This window comes from Melanerpes formicivorus, unplaced genomic scaffold (genome assembly GCF_026170545.1).
Source record: "Melanerpes formicivorus ecotype bairdi unplaced genomic scaffold, bMelFor1.0.p_v2 SCAF_7, whole genome shotgun sequence".
NCBI lineage: Eukaryota > Metazoa > Chordata > Aves > Piciformes > Picidae > Melanerpes > Melanerpes formicivorus.
This window is the reverse complement of record NW_027142359.1, coordinates 23,251,354-23,275,989: the sequence shown is the minus strand read 5'-3', so window position 1 is coordinate 23,275,989 and position 24,636 is coordinate 23,251,354. Positions and strand designations below refer to the sequence as shown.

General features: G+C 45.9%; 1 protein-coding gene across 3 annotated transcripts in view; it reads right to left on the bottom strand.

The window, feature by feature from the left end:
* The window catches only part of RASAL2 (RAS protein activator like 2), a 211,433-nt gene extending 187,388 nt beyond the window's left edge, over positions 1-24,045 (bottom strand). For 2 of the 3 annotated variants that reach the window (XM_068141394.1, XM_068141396.1), the window contains exon 1: positions 23,777-24,045. In XM_068141394.1, coding sequence (XP_067997495.1) covers positions 23,777-23,942 — 166 coding nt within the window. In that variant the 5' untranslated portion in view covers positions 23,943-24,045. The remainder of the gene's footprint in view (positions 1-23,776) is intronic. The other variant, XM_068141395.1, reaches the window with a different exon arrangement.
* Positions 24,046-24,636: the final 591 nt, after the last annotated feature.

Here is a 24,636-nt window from a genome sequence, read left to right as displayed (position 1 = left end):
AGCTGCAGGGGTCCCAGATCTTGGTTTATCTACCACTGGGTGCAGGGGGGAGGAGAAGGGAAAGAAAAAAGACAAATTTGCACACACTGGTACTAGAGAAAGTAGATGCACAGAGGCTCTGTCAAGAAGGCATTAAAAACCTGGCACTTTCCTAACACGCCTGCATAGTTTGTTAGCTAGTTTGATGCTATCTGAAAGAAGGATCAGATTAATAAGGCTGCAGGGCAAAAATGAAGACATGAAGAGACTAATCATATGTATATTAACTATGGCAGCTGCCCAAACTTAAAGGGCTTAAGTGGACAAGTAAAATTTAACCCAAGTAACCAAAGTCCATCAAGCAGGATCTACGACTGCAGTCACAGCAGCAGAAGTCACGCATCTTCTCCCCATCACACTGCCAGCCTGCTCTCTAATGACCTATCTTTAAACACAGCCATCAGTCACTGGATGCTCACTGAACTTCCAACAGGGCATTTCATTTTCCCCACTTGAGAAAAAAGCTTTGAGCAGAAGTAATTCCATTAGACTCTGTCTATTCCTCACTTCAGCATCACCCTGCAAACTTCAGCCCGGTGATAACAACAGCAGCAGCATCATTAAAGCTTAAGTTTGCCACAGGAAAGACAACCTATTTTGCCTTTTTTGGGGGGATGTACATGGAGTAAGTGGGGAGGAAGCTGATATACTGCAAGTTGAAACCGAGGACAGAAAAAGCATGGAATAAATATGTGTTACATAGCTTAAAATAAGCAAAAAAAATGCTGCTTCCTGACAGTCAGTCTTAGATCCAAGCAGCTTTTGCCTTCATTGGCCACTGGTATTTCTCCACATGAGGGGAGAAGATAAAAAAAAAAAAAGAGACATCTCATTCCAACAGGAAATTACCAGGAAATGAGGGTCAAAAACACTGAAATCAACAACTTAATATTTCAGTTTGGGAAACAATCCCATGTCATTAGTCCAAAAAGCAACTTTTTCGAGTACATTCCTCAACTGCACATGACAGCCACCAAAGCACGAAACAACATCCAGAGGGACAGGGTCAAGAGGCAGCAGCTGCTTCTTACACCAATCACTAGGAAACAGGGTAAGCTGAAAAGGCTGTCATATCTGTATCTATTTATGTTTTCACTGACTGTATTCCTGCCTTTTAAACCTGCCTCTGTAACACCTCCTGACTGGTTGGCGTGGCATGCCAGAAGGAGCCTCTCCGTGTAATTACCGTGTCTCCTGCTGCTTGATCTTTGTCCTCCTCATAAGCACTTAAAAAAACACCCCACGTGACATAATGTTGCTTAAAATGCAAATGCAAGAAGCATTTAATCTTTACAGCAAGACTTGTTTCTTCTGGTCTTATCAGCCTAGAGGAGCTTTTTGCTCCTATCTTCCATCTTTACTGCTTGTATCCGTGTTGACGTTGAAAGACTTTTACAGCGTGCACCAGGCCACAAGCTTTCAGCTTTTGCTGCTTTCTTCCTAATTTTTTGTTGTTGTTTCAAAACTCTGTTAGAAACAGTTTCTTCCTGCAGTGATTGAACCTGTTCCTCTTTGCAGCAGACTGGAATTCCAGAGCCTTTTTGTTTACTTCCTCATTTGCACACGATCCTCCACCCCCCATTATTTTAATAAGCGTTAGTTCTGGGAATGTGAAATTTCTTAACAAGCTGAAAGGCCTCAAGATCTCACTGGTACTGTCACCAGCAACCAAGTTGAAGCTTCAAGAAGAGGGGAAAAAAAAAAACAACCCACAATGCTAAATCAAAGCATATCTAGGATTTGCTGTCTATCTTCAGTACTAATGGCTGTAAGCACAACAAAAAATGTAATCAATTTTATCCGTGCTTTATTTCTATTACAGAGGTTTTGACAGGAGATTTTGACATTAAGTAAATTCTTTGGCAGTCTTCTTCAGTCAGTAAAATTTAGCTGCTGCACTGGTTAGGCCACACCTGGAGTACTGTGTCCAGTTCTGGGCTCCTCAATTTAAGGACATTGAGACACTTGAATGCATCCAGAGAATGGCAACGAGGCTGGGGAGAGCTCTTGAATGCAAGCCCTATGAGGGGAAGCTGAGGGAGCTGGGGTTGTTTAGCCTGAAGGAGGCTCAGGGGAGACCTTATTGCTTTTTACAAATACCTAAAAGGAGGTTGTATACAGGTGGGGGTTGGTCTCTTCTCCCAGGCAACCAGTGGCAGAACAAGAAGACAGTCTCAAACTGCAGCAGGGGAAGTTTAGGCTCGAGGTGAGGAGAAAGTTCTTCACTGAAAGAGTGATTGGCCATTAGAATGTGCTGCCCAGGGAGGTGGTGGAGTCACCGTCCCTGGAGGTGTTCAAAAGGGGACTGGACGTGGCACTTGAAGCCATGGTTTAGTTGTCATGAGGTATTAGTTAATAGGTTGGACTTGTTGATCTCTGAGGTCTTTTCCAACCTGGTTGATTCTATGATAATGTATCTTATTTTTCAAAATGATGTGCCACCCTCTGAAGCCCAAACAGCAGGCATCAGAAGGGCCAAACAAAGGGTATGAGGTGGCAAGAAACAGTGGGGAAAAGAGGCAGGTTAGAAGAAAATCAAGTTTACACACTAGAATTGGCGATTGAGATCACATTTTGCTGGAAGGTTTTAATTTCATTTCAAAACTCATTTAGTCTTCCCATGCACAGCTTTCAAGATCTCTTACTGGAGAGCCACAGCTCTTCTACTTGCTGACAACTAGCTCAGTAGAGTATGAGACACAAAAGACACTCAAAGCAAGAGGGCAAATATTCAAAGCTACTGATGGGAAAGAAGCTCAGGAAACAGGAGCACTGGAAGAGCTGTGGTCATCACAGACAATGGAATGAAAGTGAGATTGTTATGGAAAACTGAGCCAGTAGCTAAGATAGGATTTGGATGAAAATGCAGGATCCCAGAGGAGCTCCAGTACCCTCACACCAAAGATCCTCCTTATGTTCAGGTGAAACCTCCTGGGTTCCAGTTTGTGCCTGTTGTCTCTTGTCCTGTTGCTGGGCACCACTGAAAAGAGTCTGTCCCCATCCTCTTGACCCCACCCTTTAGATCAGCATTGTTCAGATCCCCTCTCAGTCTGCTCTTGTCCAACACTGCAACCATGCCTAGCTCAATATGATAATTTTGGGAAACTTCTAGCCAGCATCTCACAAACTGAGGGAAAGCAACAGCAGAACACTGAGCTGCAAGACTAAATTAAGTGGCATGGCAACCCAAAACTTCACCAGCATCTAAATACTTTTGGGTTCTGCATAGCTTCATAATCCCTATCAACCTCTGCAGTTTAACAGAGTCCTACTCCTACTTTCTAGATTCCCCCAGCCTTTCAGTCAGCAAAACAGGAGGCTTTGCTTATTGTTGTAAGCAAATAACGAACATACCAAACAAAACCCTACAGAGCAAGCCTTGTTTACTGTGGTGTTGTGAAATCACATACAGTAAGTCATTTTCCAGATACCTGGAAGATTGAAATTGAGTAAGACGTCACTTCTTTGCATTGCTATTAATTAAAATTAGAAACAAAAGCCTTGATATTCCCCAAGTATTTTTTTGGAAGTAGCACAGAATCTCAGAATGACCTGGCTGGAAAAGACCTTAAGATCATTAAATCCAGCTGCTGGCCTAACATCTTCCTGTACACAACTGTTTGACCGTGTCCTTAAGCTCCTGATTCAAATGTCTTTCAAACACCTCCAGGGATGGTGACTCCACCTCTTCCCTGGGCAGCCTGTTCAAGTGCCTGATTACCCTCTTGCTGAAGAAATTTTTCCGAATACCCAATCTAAAACTCCCCTGATGCAACATAAGGCCACTTCCTCCTGTCCTGTCACTTGTTTCCTGGGAAAAAAGGCTGGGCCCTCACCTCACTACAACCTCATTTCAGGGAGTTGTAGAGTGATGAGGTCTCCCCTCACTTCCTTTTCTCCAGGCTGAACAACCCCAGCTTCCTCAGCAGCCTCTCATAGGACTCATGTTGAAGACTCCTCACCAACATCACTGTCCTTCTCTGGACACACTCCAGCACCTCAACATCCTTCTTGTACTGAGGAGCCCAAAACTGAACACAGTACTCAAGGAGTGGCCTCACCAGTACCAAGTGGGGCACAATCACTTCCCTACTCATGCTGGTCACACTACTGTGGATGCAGACCAGGATGTTGTTGGCCTCCTTGGTGACCTGACCACACTCCTGTCTCACCTTCAGACAGCTGTCAGCCAATACTCCCAGATCCCTCTCTGCCAAGCAACTTTCCAGCCACTCCGTTCCAGACCTGGAGCACTGCATGGGGTTGTTGTGACCCAAGTGCAGGACCCAGCACTTGGCCTTGTTGAAAGTCATACAGTGGGCCTCAGCCCATCAATCCAGCCGGTCCAGGTACCTCTGCAGAGCCTTCCTACCCTCCAGCAGATTGACACTCCCCAGCATAAATGCAGGGAGAGAAAACTGCTGAGGCAGCACAACCTGGAACACTAAATTACACTGGAAATACCTATATGCATTCTTGTAAACAGATCATGCGTGGATGATGAGGATAAAGGCTGCCAGGAAAGACTAGATAGCATACTGAAATATTCAGCTGCTCAGGACATAGGGGAAGGCAAGGATGCTATTAAAATGTTTATTATGGTAATACAGAGAAATTAATTTGAAAAAATCAGCCCCCACTACAGAAGCCTCATAATGAGCTTACAGCTTAAACACTGATGCTCTCTCAGATTAAGCACGCTTTGCTTCCTTTCTGTTTCCCAATGCAATGTAGCTACGTGTTTGGGGTATTTTTTTCCTTCAAAAGACATCCCCTTCAATATTCTATTCCCAGAGAAATGGGTCTAAGAGACAGAAGTGTCAGGCTTTGAAAGGCAACAAGATTTAAAAACAAACTGAGGGGGGGAAATGTCCTGTTATCTGTTAATACAAGTCTTCCCCCCCCCCCAAGAAAGTTAATGCCCTTTTCCAGTTCAGAACTTGATTGTGTTGGGGTACAGAGATAACAGGATTTACATGATCATGACAATTTTTTAAATACCCCATCACTAGTACTAAATTTTACTTGTCCTGCAGACAAGTCAAAGCAATTTTCTACTTGTCAAAGATGATAAATCAGTTATCGGGTGACACTGACAGGTGGATTTGTCAGCTGCCCGTCAAAGCACTTCGGTCTCTGCTTCCAGGCTGCCTATGGACTCCTGAGAATGCAGAAACACAATGGAATAAGGGAGCGAGGATTTGGAAGAGTGTAGGGCTCTCAGGGTTGCTGCCCATTTCCCCATTTTTCTTGGTATTTTTCTTTCTGCTTCACCGTTAAAGTGGGTGCACAGCATCCAGTTGCTGAATTTCATCCTAGCACTTCACCCACAGAATTCCAGTTAAAAGCAGAACAGTTTAAAAAAAAACCCACATCACACTACATTATTTTGCTTATAAATAACAACTTCTCTTTTCCTCAAGACAGGGAAAGATGAAGTTAAACCCTGTTTCTTCTAACCACCCCCTTTGCCACTAAAAGCTACTCAAAAGAAGGGAGATGGGGGAAAAAGTGACATATGAATGGAAGTGGCATAACACCACTCGGGCCCAGGACTTCTCCAGCAGCCATTCCCCAGTGCTGTGCAGTAAGCTTGCAAAGTTCTTCATCTGAAGAGCAGACAAACGCAAACAGCAGCTCACATTTAACCAGCAGATATGAAAAGATGAGAAGCCTCAAAGTGAAGCCCAGAGGCAGTGTTTTAAATTGAATCCTCCTCCGGAGCAAGTGAGCGTATTGGTGAGGCCTCTCCAGGCAGCACTAAGCATCACCTCCTCCTCCAGACTTTTCATACAGACTTTGGAGATGCAAGGGGAATCCTGGAGTTGAGTTTGACCTCCAAGGCTTACTCTGCAGGACACTGCAGATATGGCATTCCTGGCACACAACACTACTGTGTCTTCCATGAACTCTGATTTCTGTAGAGCTCAAAGAATTAGAAGCAGCAAGACATTGGTTTTTGTCTTGCCACAGAAAATGTGAGCTGCTTCACAATGGGTAAAAGGCACCTCAGGAGCCTGTTCTTCTTTGGAAAACCTGAAAAGCATGAAGTTTTGCAATTTATTTTCTCTCAGCAAGGACTGCCAAAGAGCTTTCAGATTTGAGATGGAGGATTAGCGCTCGTTTTGCTGTGTCCGAGGGTATTTCACAGAATCATAAAATGGTTTGGGTTGGAAGAGACCTTAAAGATCGTCTAGTTCCAGCTCCCCACAGTCACAGGCAGGGACACCTTCCACTACACCAGGTTGCTCAAGGCTCCATCCAACCTGGCCTTGAATACCTCCAGGGTGGCGGCATCCACAACCTGCCTGGGCAACCTGTTCCAGTGTCTCACCACCCTTACTGTAAATAATTTCTTCCTAATATCCAGTCTAAAGCTGCCCTCCTGAATTCACCCCTCTCCTCTAAGTTTCCACAGCAAATCATCAAGCCTAAGGACATTTTTACATTATTTTGACAGCAAAGTAGTTCACCCTTACTCCTGAGCTGTTTGGAAGCATGTCCTTCCTCCTGCATGTCATACTCAGCATCCAAGAGGTGGGGAAAAAAAGACATTTCTGTCTGCTGACACAGCCTGAACTCACAGCCCGGTGGCAGCGGTGCACAGTTCACTGTATCCCCATTTATCCAGGGGGCTGAGTCAGAGCTGTCTTTCCCCACTGCAAGCAGCCAGAGTGGAAATGATGACGATCTGCTTTAGAGGCTACAAGATGAAGTAAGACATTTGGTATTAGCGCAACTCAGACAGAATGCTCATTCTAATAAAGTCCTTTATTGGAGTTGCTAAGTGCAGCTGTTCTTCCGCTGTCCTGCCACCCACACCGCACCGCGAGCGGCAAGGCTGAAACTGAGGGCTGAGGCAAAGAAACCGAGTGGGGAAAATTAAATAAATCATTTGGAAAACAGCTGGATGGTAAAACTGGGCAGCCCTGAGGCTGAAAAGCTACACTAGATCCTGCTGGTTTATATTACCATTAACTTCAATCTAATTGCCATCTGGGTAAGCAAGCTACACTTTAAAAGACACATGTAAATTAATCTGCAGCTATTTCCAAAGATAAGCTGTCACTGGCATAGTACTCCTGCCAGAGAATCCACAGCAGAGTTGCTTAAAGTGTTTAGAGACAAAAAGTTTGGGTTTGTTTGGGGTTTTTTGGGGGGTTTGGTTGGGGTTTTTTGTGGGTTTTTTTGGTTTGGTGTTTTTTTCCCCCCCCAGAAATGGTGTGATTTTTAAAGCAAAGGTTACTGAGGATTTCTTTTTGGCATGCATAATGTATTGTGCCTTGATACTCTTAATATTAGAGAGAGACACAATTATGAACAGAACAGGAGATAACCCTTCAATTTTCAAAGTTCTGATTCAGCTTGCGTTTGTACTATCAAAGAGAGGGAAAAGAATCACAGCCACTCTCCCCATTGTTGTCAAAAGAAAATTGAGCACAGCATAGAGCCAGCCAGTATCTCTTTCAATCCCAAGCCAACAGCATTCACATTGCAATATGGGTTTCAAGAATACAAAAGGGGAAAAAACTGCAGAGGAATAATACCCACGATGGCTTGTCAGAATATTAAGGAGACTGCAGATCGTCAGACCTCTGGAATCGGATGCTGATAATTCATCAGAGCTCCTGCTCAGCTTCCAAGCAACAAAATGCATCTGCACTTGTTAGGGAATAGATTTGCATTCATTGTTTCCTATGTGCTGATGAAAGGCAAGATGTAAAAAAAACAACCAACCAAAACAACAAAACACCAACCCCCCAAAAAACCCCACCAACCAAAACAAAGTCAAACTCAGTAGCTTTTCCTCATGGGGACCAATGTTTCACCTGCCCCAGTGGGTATTTCAACCAGGGAAAAAGAGCATCCTGAAAAACAACAAACCTGCAAACCACTGAAATCTTTCCCATGCCTTTGGACTAGCATGGCCTCTGGACTGAGCTTGCTTCCAGCAGAAATAGCACCAATATCCTGCTGGCAAGGAATGTGGAGAAATAGCTGGACTATCCAGCAGCCTACTGGCGAACGCGGCTTGCCACCACGCTGCAGCTGGCATTCGCAACATTTGCTGAACTCTTCATTTTCTCACCAATTACATACAGCTCATTTAACCTCAGCACTCGGTCCAGTGCCCCAGGCTCGCCTTTTGAGCTGAGAGACTCAAATGCAGCTACTTTGAGCTCTGTTTTTAGCCCCTCAGACTCTACCAGCACAACGCCACCCCACATGTATAACAGCACACAGCCCCATGCCCAGTTAGACATGACACAAGGCAACAAGGAAGGGAAGGAGGATTATTACTTAAAATGGTGACTACAATAATTTGCTACCTGTAACACTGGTGAACATCTCTTGCTAGTTTAAGGTCCTCATTTATCTTTGGCTAAAGGTTTTACTGTGAGGTTGAGGCACTGCCCACCACCAGTAGAACAAAGACATACACTCAGAGTGGTTTGGATTGGAAGGGACCTCAAAGATCATCTATTTCCAACCCTCCTGCCATGGCCAGAGACACCTTCCACTAGACCAGGATGCTAAAGGCCTCATCCAGTCTGGTCTTGAACACCTCCAGGGAGAGGGCATCCACAACTTCCCTGGGCAACCTGTTCCAGTGTCTCACCACCCCCACTGTAAAGAATTTCTCTTTTAATATCCAGTCTAGATCTGCCTACCTCAAGCTTCAACCTATTCCTTCTCAGAACAAACCCTTGCAAAAGGTTCCTCCCCAGTTTACTTACAAGCCCTATTCAGGTACCGGAAGGCTGCAATAAAGTCTCCCTGGAGCCTTCTTTTCTCCAGGCTGAACAACCCCAGCTCTCACAGCCTGTCCCCACAGGGGAGGTGCTCCAGCCTTCCTATCATCTTTGTGGCCTCCTCTGGACCCACTCCAACAGTTTGATGGAGATAACATGTTCATCTCCAGACCCTAATGGGAGCTGGACATCATCTTTGTGGAAATTCCTTTGTCATTTATACATACACACACAAAAAACCCCTTGCGGTTTTCTTTGCTGTTCCAAGCCAAAAGTGCACTGTTTCAATTAATAGAATGCTGGCTTTTTAACAGAGACACACACAGAAAAGATCTGGCTACCCTTTCCTGGAAACCAGAAAGCCATCACGGTTGAAGGAAAAGGACTGGTGTGGATTTTTTCTTTAGGGTAGCCAGTGTTTATACCAACATCACACCCAAGTGAAACAGAGCGGGGAGGGGGTAGGAGTGGGGAAGCAGCAAGGCTTAAGATGATGATTACAGAGGCTACATCCCCTTGGTGACACTACAAAAGTGAATTAGCTTTTTCCAATGATATGCAATACCTTGAGGTATTCTTAATCCCTCCATGAGACTTAGCTGTGTGTCTCGTGAAAACAGCACATCTGCATCACATTAACTGGTTTTTAAGTGTCCCCACAAATAATTAAGCACATACCTCATGCCTCAGATAAAAAAGAAAAGCACCACTAACTGAAGAGAGATAGAGCTAAGCCTTGAACTGCATCACCACCAGTGGAAATCACAGAAGAAACCCCACAAGGAGCAAGGGCAAAAGAAGAATATCCCAGAGTGAGTAAAAGGACTAAGAACTGGGATGTTAACTGGGATGTTCCTTCCTCCACCCATGCAAATGCTTAAGTAATAGACACATGACACACTGCTGGACAAGAGGCAGATGTAATGCCCCAAGAGTCACAGGACTAACCAATTGAGGCATGAGTAATGAGAGCTCCAAGGAAATACAGGCATTTCCTTCCCTAATTCTCCAAACACTCACCGCCAGGGACTCAAACTGATTAGCAACAGAGCCTAGTAAGGCAAGGACCTAATCATCAGTCGAGTCATCTCTCCTAGGTCTAAGTGGAAGGCTACACAGTCAGCTCCAAGTTTCCATCTACCAGTATTAAAAACTGGGTAGTGAGCTACCAACCCTTCCCTTTTGGAAGGGAATGAAAATAGAAACCTTGAAGTGGTGAAAGTAGGTAACCAAGAAGCCACATCAATAAAGTCTGGAAACAAAACAGGGAGGGACACTGTGTCAGCTACAGAATGGAGTGGTTATTATAAATGGACATCAAAACTACAACTAGAACATTTTCACTGGCAAGCCATTTTGTGGATGAAATATAAGTACACAGTTAAGTGATGCACTACAGCTATTCTTTTTTAAATGTGACTGTGTGCTTTTTAGACTGAACTCATGATAACCCATCTGAATTCCATCAACAACAATAGCAATCTTGACAGCAAAGATTTATGGTATGGGCTATCAAGTCCCCAGCATGCCTCTCTCACCACAGTTTTAATTAAAAATTCATTCCAAAGCTATCTTAAGAGCCATTCAGGTACAGATTGATCTGTAAACAGATGTGTGTAGAACAGGTATCTTCTACAACTGGCCAAGATCTCATGCCTTGGCCAGCAGGATACCTCTCCTAATCCTGCAAACACAAATCCAAGGTCATCTACCTCAACACACAGAAAACTAGAGTCCATCAGTCCCCTCTCACCTTTTTTCCTGAAGTGTTAGGGGAAAGTCACAGCTAATGCAACCCAGAGTCACAGCAAGCAGTTTCTCAGCAAGGAAGAAGTAGTCAATTTAATTCTTGGCATCTGTTTATACAACACCTTGCCTACTCATATGGGAAACTACCTTAACTCCCCTTAGAGCCCTTGCTGTGTCCTGGGCTGATCTGGTTTCAAACCCAATCTGTGATGGGAATCGAACCAATGTAAGGAAAACAGTTACTGCCTCTTGATAGCAAGAGCTATTGCACTTCAAATCCTTCCTATAGACAAGGCTAACCACAGAATGGCTTAGGTCAGAAGGGACCTCAGTGATCATCTACTCCAACCTCCCCACCATCACAGAATCACCAAGGTTGGAAGGGACCTCAAAGGTCATCAAGTCCAACTCATCACCACAGACCTCATGACAAAACCATGGCACCAAGTGCCACGTCCAATCCCCTCTTGAACACCTCCAGGCACGGTGGCTCCACCACCTCCCTGGGCAGCACATTCCGAAGGCTGAGCAGGGACACCTCTTAACTAGGCCTCTCAACCTGGCTGTGAACACCCCCACAGAGGAGGCATCCACAGCCTCCCTGGGCAACCTGTTCCAGAGTCTCACCACCATAATATTGAACAACTTCCTGCTAAGATACTATCTAAAACCACTCTGTCAGCATAAAACCATTACCCCTGGTCCTACTGCTAGACACCTTTATGAAAATCCCTCTCCAGCCTTCCTGGGTATTTTTTTAAATACTCAAGTTGGAATATAGGACATGGACATGAGGGAGCAGGTCCAGAGGAGGGCCACAAAAATCATCTGAGGGAGATGGCATTATTCAGCCTGGAGAGAAGGCTCCAGGGAGACCAAATAGTGACATTCCCATACCTGAAGGGGGCCTATAAGAAGGATGGAGAGAGACTGTTTACAAAGGCCTGCAGTGACAGGATGAGGGGCAAAAGTTTCAAACTAGAATAGATTTAGACTGAATGTTAGGAACAAGCTCTTTACCATGAGAGTGGTGGAACACTGGAACAGCTTGCCCATGGAGGTGGTTGGGGCCTCATTCAAGGTGAGGCTCAACAGGTTTTTGAGCAACCTGATCTAGTTGAAGATGTCTCTGTTTACTGCATAGGGGGCTGGACTAGGTGACCTTTAGAGGTTCCTTCCAACCCAAACCATTCTATGATAGCAAGTGCCATCCCTGGATATATTTAAACACCAGTCTATATAGGGTGGTTAAGGACATGGTGTAGTAGTGGTCCAGGCAGTGTTAGAGAATGGTTGAACTTGATGATCTTCAAGGTCTTTTCTATGATTCTGTGACCTTATTGCTCTCTACAACTACCTGAAGGGAGGTTGTAGACAGGCAGAGGTTGGTCTCTTCTCCCAGGCAGCCAGTGCCAGAATAAGAGGGCACAGTCTCAGGCTGCGCCAGGGGAGGTTTAGGTTGGATGTTAGGAAGAAGTTCTATACAGAGAGAGTGATTGCCCTTTGGAATGGGCTGCCTGGGGAGGTGGTGGAGTCGCCGTCATTGGAGGTGTTCAGGAGGATACTTGATGGGGTGCTTGGTGCCATGGGTTAGTTGTTTAGGTGGGTTGGATTGGTTGATGGGTTGGACGTGATGATCTTGAAGGTTTCTTCCAACCTGGTTTATTCTATTCTATGGGCATAACCTCTTTCTAGTTGCTTGTGGGACAACTCTCAGTTGCTTACTGGCTCATGACACCTGACTGGCTGCCTCCTCCTTTCAACAATCAGGTTAAATGTGCCAAGAGACTTAAGCCCAAATTACCAGAATGCACCACTGGAGATAACTGACCCTAACACCCCAGTGAAGTGGGGAACCAGATAACTTTGACACACGAGGCTTCTGATGAACGCTGCTCTTCCGCTGAACATACATCTATCCTTGAGAGCCACAATGCTTTTTAGATAGCTTTTCATTTTCACCTTTTTCTATTTTTTAGCACAGAAAAAGCAGTGTGTTGTGACAAAGAAAGGCAGAAAGCAAGTTGTGCCAGCATAGAGAAGATTAATGCCTTTTCACACCACTTAGCTATTTAACTATTATTACCACATTCCTCTCAAATTTTTCCCTCCACCCAAGTTTCAGACAGCTTTTCATTTCTGCAGCATGCAAACTTTCCCTTTCCAGCATTGGGCTGAAATTAAACAAAAAACAAAGAAAGAAAAAGAAATCAAAAACCCACCCACAACTCTTTTTCCTTATCATCCTTCCTTTCTCCTACACATTCATCATTTCAGAGAACAGAGGCTGTTTACTTCACATTCCTGACTTCCCTATTAGTAAGTGCAAAAAGGAAAAATAAATTGGAGCAGAAAAATGCCTAACTTCCACCTATAAAGCTCATCTAGGCTGAGAAAAAGAAAAAGAGAGGCTCTCCTCCTTCATATGATTTAATGGTTATAAATTGAAAAATTAGCAGCCACTGGAATCAAATGGAGGACAGTTGAGTTTATAATGGCCTCAGCTCACATTGCTCTGCTGCTACTTAGAGATCTTGATGTGAACAACCACAGGGGCTTCTTTATGAAGAGGAGCCACCAGCTAAGGGCACATGAAAGAAAACTGACAAATATTTGTGGCAAGATCATAAAGCCTCCTTGCTAGCTTACTGTATGGGATATTTGGTGGAGTCACCATCACTGGAGGTGTTTAGGAAGAGACAGGATGGGGCACTCGGTGCCATGGTTTAGTTGATTAGATGGCATTGGATGATAGGTTGGACTCAATCTCAAAGGTCTTTTCCAGCCTGGTTTTACATAGAATAAACCAGGTTGGAAGAGACCTTCAAGATCATCACATCCAACCCATCAACCAATCCAACCCACCTAAACAACTAACCCATGGCACCAAGCACCCCATCAAGTCTCCTCCTGAACACCTCCAATGACGGCGACTCCACCACCTCCCCAGGCAGCCCATTCCAAAGGGCAATCACTCTCTCTGTATAGAACTTCTTCCTAACATCCAACCTAAACCTCCCCTGGCGCAGCCTGAGACTGTGCCCTCTTGTTCTGGCACTGGCTGCCTGGGAGAAGAGACCAACATCCGCCTGTCTACAACCTCCCTTCAGGTAGTTGTAGAGAGTAATAAGGTCACCACTGAGTCTCCTCTTCTCCAGGCTAAGCAATCCCAGCTCCCTCAGTCTCTCCTCTTTATTCTCTTCTGTTCTATTCTACAAAGCTCACTACCTCCAAGGACTTTTGGCTGTTTGAAAACTTCAGCAAGCAAGGCCTTAGAGAACAGGAGGATTGAAGGAAGAAGCCCATGAAATCCATTCAACGGGGTAATCAATCACCCCACACCTCACTGACATCCTACACAACTGCTGCCAGAGCGCAAGAGAGGAAGAGACCTCATAATCCTATGTCATCTAGAATGTAAATCTTCTCAAATACAGGTTTAAAAAGATGCTGATTTTTGAAACTATCATTATTTTTTTCTAAAACACCATATCCTTTTGCCATAGCTCTCTATTTGATCTGGTGATATCCCTTACATTTTTCCTCACTTCTTATTTTCCAGCAGAACTACCAACTACCCACCATGCTGAAGAAAAAGATGGAAAAACAAGGACAGAAATTTACCTCCAAATATGGAGTGTTTGCTATTATTTAATGAGGAAGTCTAATGGTTTCCTAGCAAGCTTAAGCACATTGTGCTTTTGGTGCCTGATGTTCCTGTATACTCAAGCAAGATAGGAAGCCCAGCAAAGGCAGAAGCTTGGCTGTACAGCCTGAGGTATAACCTCATCATGTAAATAAACATCTTTTCAGGAAGCTTTTTTGTCTTCCCTTCTTTCATAATGCCTGCACTGCACTCAGTGTACTCCTGCACATCAAGATAAAACAACAAACTAACAGAGAAAACTGCTATGGATCAGTCAAGTGTAGGCAAAGCCAACCAAACACAGCAGGGTTACACAGGGGCACAGGGTCTCAAATGCTGTGGAAAGGATCTTAGAGCTTCAAATGGTTTAACCACTGCTCTATGGTTTTCCAATCTAATCTGCAATATATTTTCCTCCCCCAGTCTACAGAGAAGAGTTACCTACTTGGAAATAATTACTTAGTCAAACACCTGCCTCTGGCCATAAATTAAGAGAAATTAATCAGTGCCAGCTATCCAAACTCCTTCATACTAGCAGCTTAGCTTGCCAGCACTGTAATGAGACAAGTTTATGACATTTTGAAGGTCAATAAAACTTTACCTTTGTATTTTCTTTAAAGGAGCAAGCAGACATAACCACTTGAATGAAAGGTTCCCCTCTGAGAGCATCTTGCCCCACTGACCTACAGATCTGACAGCTAATAAGGATATTTGGGAGGATTATTAATAGTCACAAGGAGATCCAAGTAAAGTAGCAGGGTTAAAGGTATCCCAAATGTGAAGCAGTGCAACCCAAAGCATGCAAGCAAAGCACCGTAGATGTCTCAAGAGATCAGACTTCTTTTGCCAAGTTTCTTGTATGTCCTTGGGCAAGTTACCTGACCTACTTGTGCCACATCTCTTCACCTTCCCAGTTCACAGCAGCAGCATGCTCAAATAAAACCATTAATACTTTGGATGCACTCATGTAGAAAGGCTATGAATGGTGCAAGAAGCAAAACTGATCCTTCCTGGAACAGGCTGCCCAGGAAATGGTGGAATTACCCTCCCTGGAAGCATTCCAAAACCACATCCATGTGGTGCAGAGGGATGTGGCTTAGTGGTGGACTTAGCAGTGTTGGGTTAACAACTGGACTCAATGATCTTGCAGGACTCCTCCAACAAAATCACAGAGATTTTGTAATTCTATGATTCTTTTACCCCAACAGGCAGCATGGGAGCTGCTAATAAAGCAGGCACCATGACCAAAGCCTAGAGAACACTGATGCAAAGTGATCATTTCTTTTCTTAATGAGATTCAAGAACTGGATTCTACTTTCCACACATTTTCTTGGAACCCTGGTGCCATGCACCATGCTGACTGCTGCAGCATCTGTACCCTATCTTGTTGAGACAGGCATCAGTGCACTAAAGAGTCAGCTAAATGAGGGTGTGAATTACTTCCCCTTATCTATAGCCAATCCACTGACTCAAGTAATGAGAAACTGAAGACAGCAAGGCAGGTTTTTAACTCTATCTGCCATACAAGTACCAACCAAGGAAAAGAAATCCCTCCAGAAGTGCCAACCCCATCCATATTTCCTCCAAACCCTCACTGTCTGTGTTTCTCAAGAGGAAAAATGCAGTGATGATGAAGGATATCCCCCAAAACAGGCATGGCACCTGTTTCTAGGTTTTAGAACATTGAAACTGCTATGCTAGAGCTGGGGATCATCAGTCCTCTGGTAAGAGAGCTTGAAACTGGTAAGGGTTCAAGAGGGTTGGCTGCCATCCAGTGACAGCTCACGACCCTACAGACCCCAAGAGCCTTTCCTCCTCACTTCCACACCACTAAATACCTTGCAGTTGATCCACCAGCAAAGCTAGAGGTGCTGCATGCAGGCAGTGCTATCCACTGCTCTGCTCATCTGGACAGATAATGCACCCAATGTTTGTCACATGTGAACAAATCTACATAAAATGTTGCTTTCTAATTGTTTTATCTCCCCTTGTCAGAAACCTCACATCAAAATTCAAGTTCTCATCCAATATCCTGCCTCCCAGTACCTTGCTTCAATTCCCTACTACCTTGAGGATGGAAAGCTCTCTCAGAATTAGTGCTACAGTATCTTTGGTCTACCCAGAAGACTTTTCTATGCCTTTTCCACGCCATCCTGGTTGGGAACTAGAGAGAAGTGACAGGGTTCTGCTGAATCTTTTGGACTGTCACATGAAAGCCTGACTGGGAGGGGTTAAGTCTCAGAGCCTGTAATCATTTTCAGTCACCAGTTCCTAAACACTTCTCTTCCTCTCATCACAGTACTGATTTCCATTCTCACACCTCCTTGGAAGCATGGGCTGAATACAGCCAATCCCCTCCCATCTCCTCACGCTCCACCGTGTAATCCTCCAAACACTTTTGCCATTTTTCATCTTCGCTATTTCCTTTCTTCTCAGGTCCAGGCTACAAACTCCAGAGAGGCAAGCAGAGCCGCCTCTCTCTGAAACACCGAGCACATCTACAGCGCAGCACTGCGTAAATACAATTCATTCTCTTAACCCAGAAGACAACGAGGCATTTTCAATGAAACCACTAACGTCCAAGAATGCAGACACAGCGCTCGGCCAAGGGAAAAGGTGCCCGTAAGTTTTAATCAAGCCAGAAGCTAACAGAGGAGCACAGGCATTCTCATGCAAATCCACAGCAGAGGCATTGCACATCTGCTGTAATGGGTGTCGTTTTCCCACAGTTTGCAGAATTAATGCGTTAAACTAAGAGTGCCTGCCAGCGCTTGCAGTACAAGAGCTATTTTTTCCATGGGGGTATTCCCAGCTGTACCCCCAAAAAAAAAAAAATGAAATTATCCAAAATCCCTTTAGACAATAAGGGATCTAAATCCAGGACTTGGGTTTACATTTGGTTAAGTGCAAAGACCCCCTTCACCTCCAAGAGCTCATTAGTTGCACTACTCCAAGTTGCTTTATAATTAAAAATAATCCCGACTCTTGGAGAAGAGCCTTTCCGCAGTTCCCTGACCTTTTGAAACCCTATTAAAGAGAATTAACAAACGTTATTCCCTCCTGATCACTTCTATAAAGGCTTTCGGAGACGGGGGGGGGGTGGGGGGGGGGTGCGTCAAAACACACAAAGGACTTTGTAAGAAGTTTACAAACCAAAATGCAGCCGGTTTTTTTTTTTTTCCCCCTTTTCACTCGGTTTCTCTCCTCGCAGATACAAGTTTCATTTCCATGATTGCTGTGTGCCTTCACACCGAGGATTTTGAAAGAATTCAGAGGAGAGCTTAACTCTGTGACCTTGGGGCTAACAAGGCACGTATGCCAGAAAATGGTGAAATCTCAGCTATTTTGTATTAGAAATTATATATATAGTCTATAAATATCAGTTGAAAGGAACCTGTGATCTCATAATAAGTCAATGGCTGACAGTTACTCTCCTCTTATCTTCCCGTTCCCCCCCCCCCCCCCCCCCCCCCTTCTATTGTTTAAAAATAGGAAACAGCAGCACATGAAAACCTTCAGCCAGAGATAAATCCTGTAACTGAAATACAGGAGTCAGGAAATTGATGTTTTAAAATAATGTCATCCTCTTTTCCCCCCACCCCTCTAGCATTGTTGATGCCTCCAAATATTTAAGTGACTTAATAAATTAGTAACCTAGGCAACATTTCCAACAACACAGACAGCTGAGGGAGCCCTGCTAAAAACCCCTAATAAAACAAAATGTACTCTTTTCTTCTTCTTTTCTTTTTTTTTTTCATGTATAAATGGACATCGATGTTCCTTAAAAAGAGGAAGGGCAAACAGTTTTAATGTCAATGGGCTAAGTCTGCAATATTGTTTGGGAATAAAGCAAGAAGAAAACAGGCCATGCCCAGCCCTCGGCTGCACTCCACCGCCGCAAACACAGAAGGAAGTGAGCAAAGATTCAAGAGCTGCAGGAGCACTAAGGACCCAAAATTCAAGCCTTGCAAGCTTGTAAGTATTCCCTGCAGTCAGACAGAGCCATCAGAGCAGCTGTTACGAGCAGATCACCTGCAAGAGCACTTCAGTCATATCATTTGATATTCCCCACTGCTGGCTGGCAAGGGAAGGCAGAATCTCTGCCCATAGCATGCTCACCCATTTCTAATCTGTAGCCAACCCTTTTGATAAAACTCTACCTTTAACAATGGGACACCAACTAGAAATCATTGCTATTTATCACTTCCAAGTGGAAAAGAAGCTTTATGCCTTTGCTATTTAACGTTTGTACCAAATACGCTGCAGCAGCACCTGAAGACCACAGTAAGGTCGGATATCACTATAGTAGACATTGTCCAAACATGCAGGAAATGGCATTTCCTGGCCAAAGGAGGTTTATTTTCCAAGCCTGATTTTGCACCAAGTTTCTAGGAGAGCTAAAAATAAACTTATTGATCAGAAGGGAAAGAAAGGCTGAAGTACACCTCCTTTCTCTACTTTCCAATACAAGACTGCCTGCACAGGCGTGCTGTGCAGCTCTTCACCTCCCTTTCAGCTCTTCGAGGGTCTCATCTACACCTTCGTCTTACCTCAGTACTTCATAATAGCAAGCAATCTCCTTCAAGGAGCTCCACGGCCACTCATCGATGCAACAGTACACAAACACTATCCCAACTAGACTATTTACATACATCTCAAGGAGAAGAAAACCCTCTAGCACTTCAAGAACCACCCCTCGACTATCAGATTGCCTTGCTACTTCCATCTCTTACAAAGGGTTTTCTTTTTCATGTTGTTACATTAAAAGCACCCTTCCCACCCTTCCCTCGTTATACGGCCTCCAGATTACTTTCTAATTGAGCGTCTGGAGATGAGCGATAAGGTTCCGAGGAGGGTCGGGGGATAGCGGCCGCTCCGTTTCGAGCAGCCTCGGGCGTCCATCGCAATGAAGATGCCGCCACCTGGTGGGACCTCCACCGGCTTGGGTGGAGGCCGCGGGGTCAGGCTGGACCCCGGGGTAGGTCGTGGCTCACCACACTCGCCATCCTCCCAGGGACATCTGGGAAAATGCTGGCGAGCAGCATGAGCGGGACTGGAAGGAGTAGATTTGCTGACAATGACAAGATGCTGTTCATTATCAAAGCCTGTTGGTGCTCATCCAAAGGGACTGCTGCTCATCCAAAGGGAGATGGTTTGGAACTGGATAATGTTTTGCGTTTTTAGGTATAACTACAAGCAGTGCAGCAAGAGAAAAAACAAAAAGGTAGGTAACAAGATACCTACAAAATCATCTCGAGGCAGCTTGCAAAGAAGCAGAAAACCCTGAGAGTAGAGCTGCTTCAAGAGTTGAACAAGGCAGATGATGGGCTGCTGGAATGGATAACTTGCAGAAAGTGGGGTTTTGAACTCAATTTCACACAATTAGGAGATGCTTCTGTTCAGCTATTGAGCCACAGCTATTTTTTAATCTCCACATGACCCTACGTGCATTACTGTGGCTTCAGTCCGGAGCATAAGTCAAATACTTTCTGAGGGCCAATACTTAAAAGCCTGGAAGTGAGGTTTGGGGCAGCCAAGAGACATTTCTGTCTGCTTACACAGGGTCTAGAGCTTTTTCTGGAGTCAAAGCCAGCAAAGCTCAGCCTATGGATCAATACCCATGAAAAAGCCTGGTGCTCTTCTCCCACGAGGAGGGGGATGAGGAGAGTTATTCTGGCAGTGAGCAATGTCGCCATACTGCCTGCAGGATTAGAGGACAAGGTGATGAAAATGTCCACCTCTGATCTGCACTCCAGTTTGTACAACTACTACCATCTTTTAGCACTGCTGCTAAAAGAGAAAGACATTTCCTAGCCCAGATAAAGCCCCAGAGCAACAACATCTACTCGCAGGATGAACATTCAGGAACAGACTCTTCCCTGTGCTATTTTCTACAGACTTCAGCAACTCCTATTTTGAAATCTTTAGCACATGAGCGTTCGCAGCGAGCTCAGAGCGAGCACGCTAAAAGTAGATTTGATCACCACTGCTACAGAAGTTTACAACCTGCTCAGCCACAGACTCTAAGTCAGGCAAAATCCGATTCTGCCCCCATCACATGCAACATTTAACATCAATGCTGTGACACTGGCTTTATAATTCATGGCTACAAAATCCATAGATGTTCAGTCAGCCACACCAGGCTATGTAATTGCTCTGTTTCCCCAGTTAGCATCAAGAATGCTGAAAATTCTGTTATTCCCTGGCCTACTCCTCCCAAAATCAGTTTTTGAAGAGCACAGGAAAAGACCTTGAAAGACCGGTGGATGTTTGCAAAAGTTGCTCACAAATAAACCACAGCATTAATCCAGGCAATGCACTTCCTCCCTCCTCCCCATGCCATGAGTCTGAAAGGAATCCCTCGTCCAGGGCACGTGTTGATACCCATTTTACAGAAGCATGAGCTGTGTGTCAAAACTAGTTCTTGGCAACACCATCATCTAGCACCACTCACATCATTTGCGTTTCACAAGCAATTAAACCTATCACTCCACCAAGCAAATCGGCTGTTCACTGTTCAAACATCAGGTTAGAGGAAACTTCCATCACAAACACTGTCCTTTGGTAAGGAAATTGTATTTCCATGGTTTGATGCTCTCCTTGCTAATTCACTCCACCAGAAGCTGCTGAAGCTCCAGAACACTGAACAAAAAAAGCTACATTTTAACTACTGCAGCGAACCCAGGAAACACAAAAATAGCCAGACTGTGATTTAGATCTACTGAAGTCAGACAAGACCTCAGTGTCACACTGAAATCACATCCCAGACATGGTAAAGTCCTACTGTATTCACATCACTGTCATACTGCTGGCAAGCCACAGAGACCAGTAATGATGATACTTTACTACTAAGTTCTTTTCTCTGTGCTTATAGACTAAGTTTTACAGGCTCTGCAAGCAGACCTGCTCCCATCATGCCAGTAATTACCCCCTTGGATCAAGACAAAGTGGATGGCACACCACTGCAGAACAGAGATGCACAAAAATAGGCATCTGTAAGCAGCTGCTGAACTCCTTTTCTTTAAAATAAGCATTTCTACTGCTTGAGCCACTCTTCGGACAGTCACCTTTCACCTGGATCAACTCTCCAACAGAGTGGTCCACATCCATAAGCCAGATGAAAAAGAAACCAGACAACACTCTGACATCAAAAGCTGCATTTCTTGCCATGCTAGAAAACCCTTCTCCACTTTTCATATGCTAGATATTCCTTCCCTCCCCCAGCCATTCATGGTGAAATAATTAGTGTTAGTGTTCCCATTGTTTATCAGACAATACAGACAATAAGGCTAAGCTCTCTGCTCCTGTTTTCTCTCGCTGTGCTGCTGTGGTTCCTCAGACAACTGTGCAAGGCTTTACTTTTAATCCTATAAATAACACTTGTCACTCAGAGGTTTGTAACCCATATTTAGTTGGGCACAAACATGGCACAGTTTCAGCTTGATTCACTGTCCACAAACTTCTCCAGATGTGTTCACGCAAGGGAGAAGAAAAAAAGGGCTAATAAGCAGGAGGAAATAAACAAATGCTAGTTAATCCAATTGCAATTTCATAGGGAAGGAGAGAAGACATGACCACATCAGATTCTTTACGAGGGAGAGAGAGATAATGAGTTGTTTTTAAACACAGACTAGGAATAATTTGTCATTGTCCTTGGGCTATGAGATGCATTTTTACATGCTTGAAGTCTATGCAGATTTTTATAGCCTGTGAGCTAGCTGCTCTGTCACAGGGAATTTTCTCCCCTTTATCTACACGTTAGTGTCAGACTATAAACACATCACAACATATGACTTTATCAACAAGCAATGTTTTTTTGCTGTGGCTAATTTGGAAACCACATTCCTGCTTCCACTCACAGACAATATAACCTTGGGTAACAATCAGATAGGCTGGTGCCAGACATCCTCCTCTTAAGGACTTTCTCATTTTACCTTTGCAAAGTATTCTAAACAAACAAACAACTGGAAGGCAACCTGCTGTCTTTTGAGTTCCCCCTGACAACAGGGGAGGTATTTTTATGTAGAAGGCTGTGCTGTATAGTCTCAGCATCAGGCTGAGAGTAACCAAAGCAAGCCATGCAAGAAGTAGCAACCTAGGCAATATGGAAACTACTAAAAAAATCCCCAACTTCTATTACAATTAATTGTGCTAAGTATAACTTTGCTTACTGATGCAGCAGACAGAAAGCAGCCAGACAACCTCATCCCACTGCACCAGCTTTTCAAGCTTCCAAAATAAACACAAAGGTCTTTGAGCAGAGTGTGCTCTCCAGAAAACCTGCAGCCCAGTCTTCCTCATTTGATATGTGCAAATGATAACTCTGGTGGTACTCACAATAATTAACTGCCATCAGCCAAGAAATCCATCAGAGTTCTTGTAAATAACTTATTTATGTCATCTTTGTGTTTCTGGGATAATGCAACCAGTAACAGATCAATGACATGCGTAACAGAGAGCGCTTGCTTCTAGTTTTACAGGCCAGGGAAACCCTGGAGAATCTCCTTTGGGATTTGGGGCAAGGAAGGAAGATGACAGGGGCAACCAACAGCAGCCTGACAGGATTTGTTGTTTAAAAAACGCACCAATAAAATAAAGTGGTTTTACAGGCTGTCCATAACATTAGGCAATGGTAGTATAGTAACTGCATGTGCAAACACCACGACTGCTGCCTTTTCAGGGATGGACCATCAATTTTGTTACAGGAGGGAAAACAAGATACTCTCTGCAGCGATCTTCACTCTGCAACATGAGAGCAATTATCGTTAGATTACCAAGACAAACAGAAGAGAAAGCCAAGGAAAAGATAAAACAGAATTTCCACTACTTAGGTGCTGATCGAGAGATTAACCCTGCCTGCATTTCAGCTGGGAGCCTAAACAAACCAGAGGCCCAGCCACATAAATCACACTAATTTTAAAAGACTACATACCAGGGAGAGTTTGAGAAAGGGGGAAACACCACCGGGTCCTGTACGCCAGCCAGACTGCTAAGAGATTTTCACATCCTTTTTGTAAATAATAAAGGTGCCAACTGAACACACACACGACTAAGTCTGGGGCGACGGGACCCACCGTATCAGTACCTTCCAGGCCTTTAGTACCTCATTAATACTAATCAGAGACGGCGCTGGCAGGCGGCGAGAGCTGAGCCCTGCCTGCACTCGCATCCTGTACTTGACTCCCGGCGACACAAAAGCTTTGGATGTGGATCCTCCGCTTGATAAAACCGCGATATGCCCCCGACGGGGGCCGGCATCCTGCATCCCGGCTGGGGGGTACCGGAGCTGCCCAGGAGTGTGCTGCAGTTGGACGAGGGGCTCCTGGTGCCGGGAAAAGGGGGGGCGGGGGGGTGGGAAAGGACACGCAGTGGGGAACACGAAGACGACACGACCCGCGGAACTGGCAGCTTCAGCAGCAGGGAAAAAAGGAGAAAGGAAAAGTTGGGGCCGGGAAGTTGGCCGCCGCTCCCCGCTTACAACCTGCCGCCGCAGCCGGCTACGGGCCCCGTCTGGCCCGCTCTCCCCTCCCCTCCCCTGCCCTGCCCTGCCCGACCCGCAGCCCTGCCCGCTCCCCCGGCGCCCCCTCACCGTAGACGCGGACCCAGCCCTGCTGCTGGCACACCGACTCCAGCAGGACGCGGTCCAGCGCGCCTCCCGCCGCCGTCTCCAGCTCCTCCGAGCCCAGCTCCGGCTCCGCAAACGCCTCCGCCGCCCAGGCCGCCGGCTCGCCGGCCGCTGCGGGGGGCACCTCCATGCTGAGGTGAACGGCGGGGGGGCACGAGGCGCCGCCGCCCTCCCGCGCTGCTCGCCGGCCGCGCCGCGCCTCGCTTTGCCTTAGTGCGCGCCGCGGCGCGGCTCCATCCCTCCCTTCCCTTCTCTTCCCCGCCCCTCGGCCCCGCCGCCCCCTGCGTCAGCGCGGGAGGAGGCGGCGGCCGCTGCCTGCCTGCTCCAGCACCCGGCGGCGACAGCGGCGGCCCCGGTGCCGCCGCGCCCTCAGTGCCGGCGGCATCCCGGGTGGACAGGCGCGAGCAGTGGCGGGCCGAGTGCCCGCGCAAGACGGGGCAGGCGGTGGACAGCGGCGATCGGCCAGGCCAGAGTAATCGGCTGCCGAAGCAAGCAGACGAGGACCCCCTCCCGCCGCTGCCCTGCGGGAGAAGAAGGGGGGGTGGGCGGTGGGCGCTGGTTGATGGCGGGAGCGCTGGGCTGGACATAGCCATTTCTTCCTCTCAGGGGTGCGGGCAGTCCTCGCCCCGGGCCCTCGCATCCCCACCCCGCGCCCGCCTCCCTCCTCGGACCACTTCACTGCACGGGACTTCTCGTCGTGGCCTCCGAGGGGGGTTCAAAATGGCCCCCGTGGGGTTTCCCCTCCAGCCAGACCTCCAGCCAGACCGCCCGCCCTCCTTGCGGGCGCTCCCGGGCTCACCCCACGGGAGCCATCCTGCCGAGAG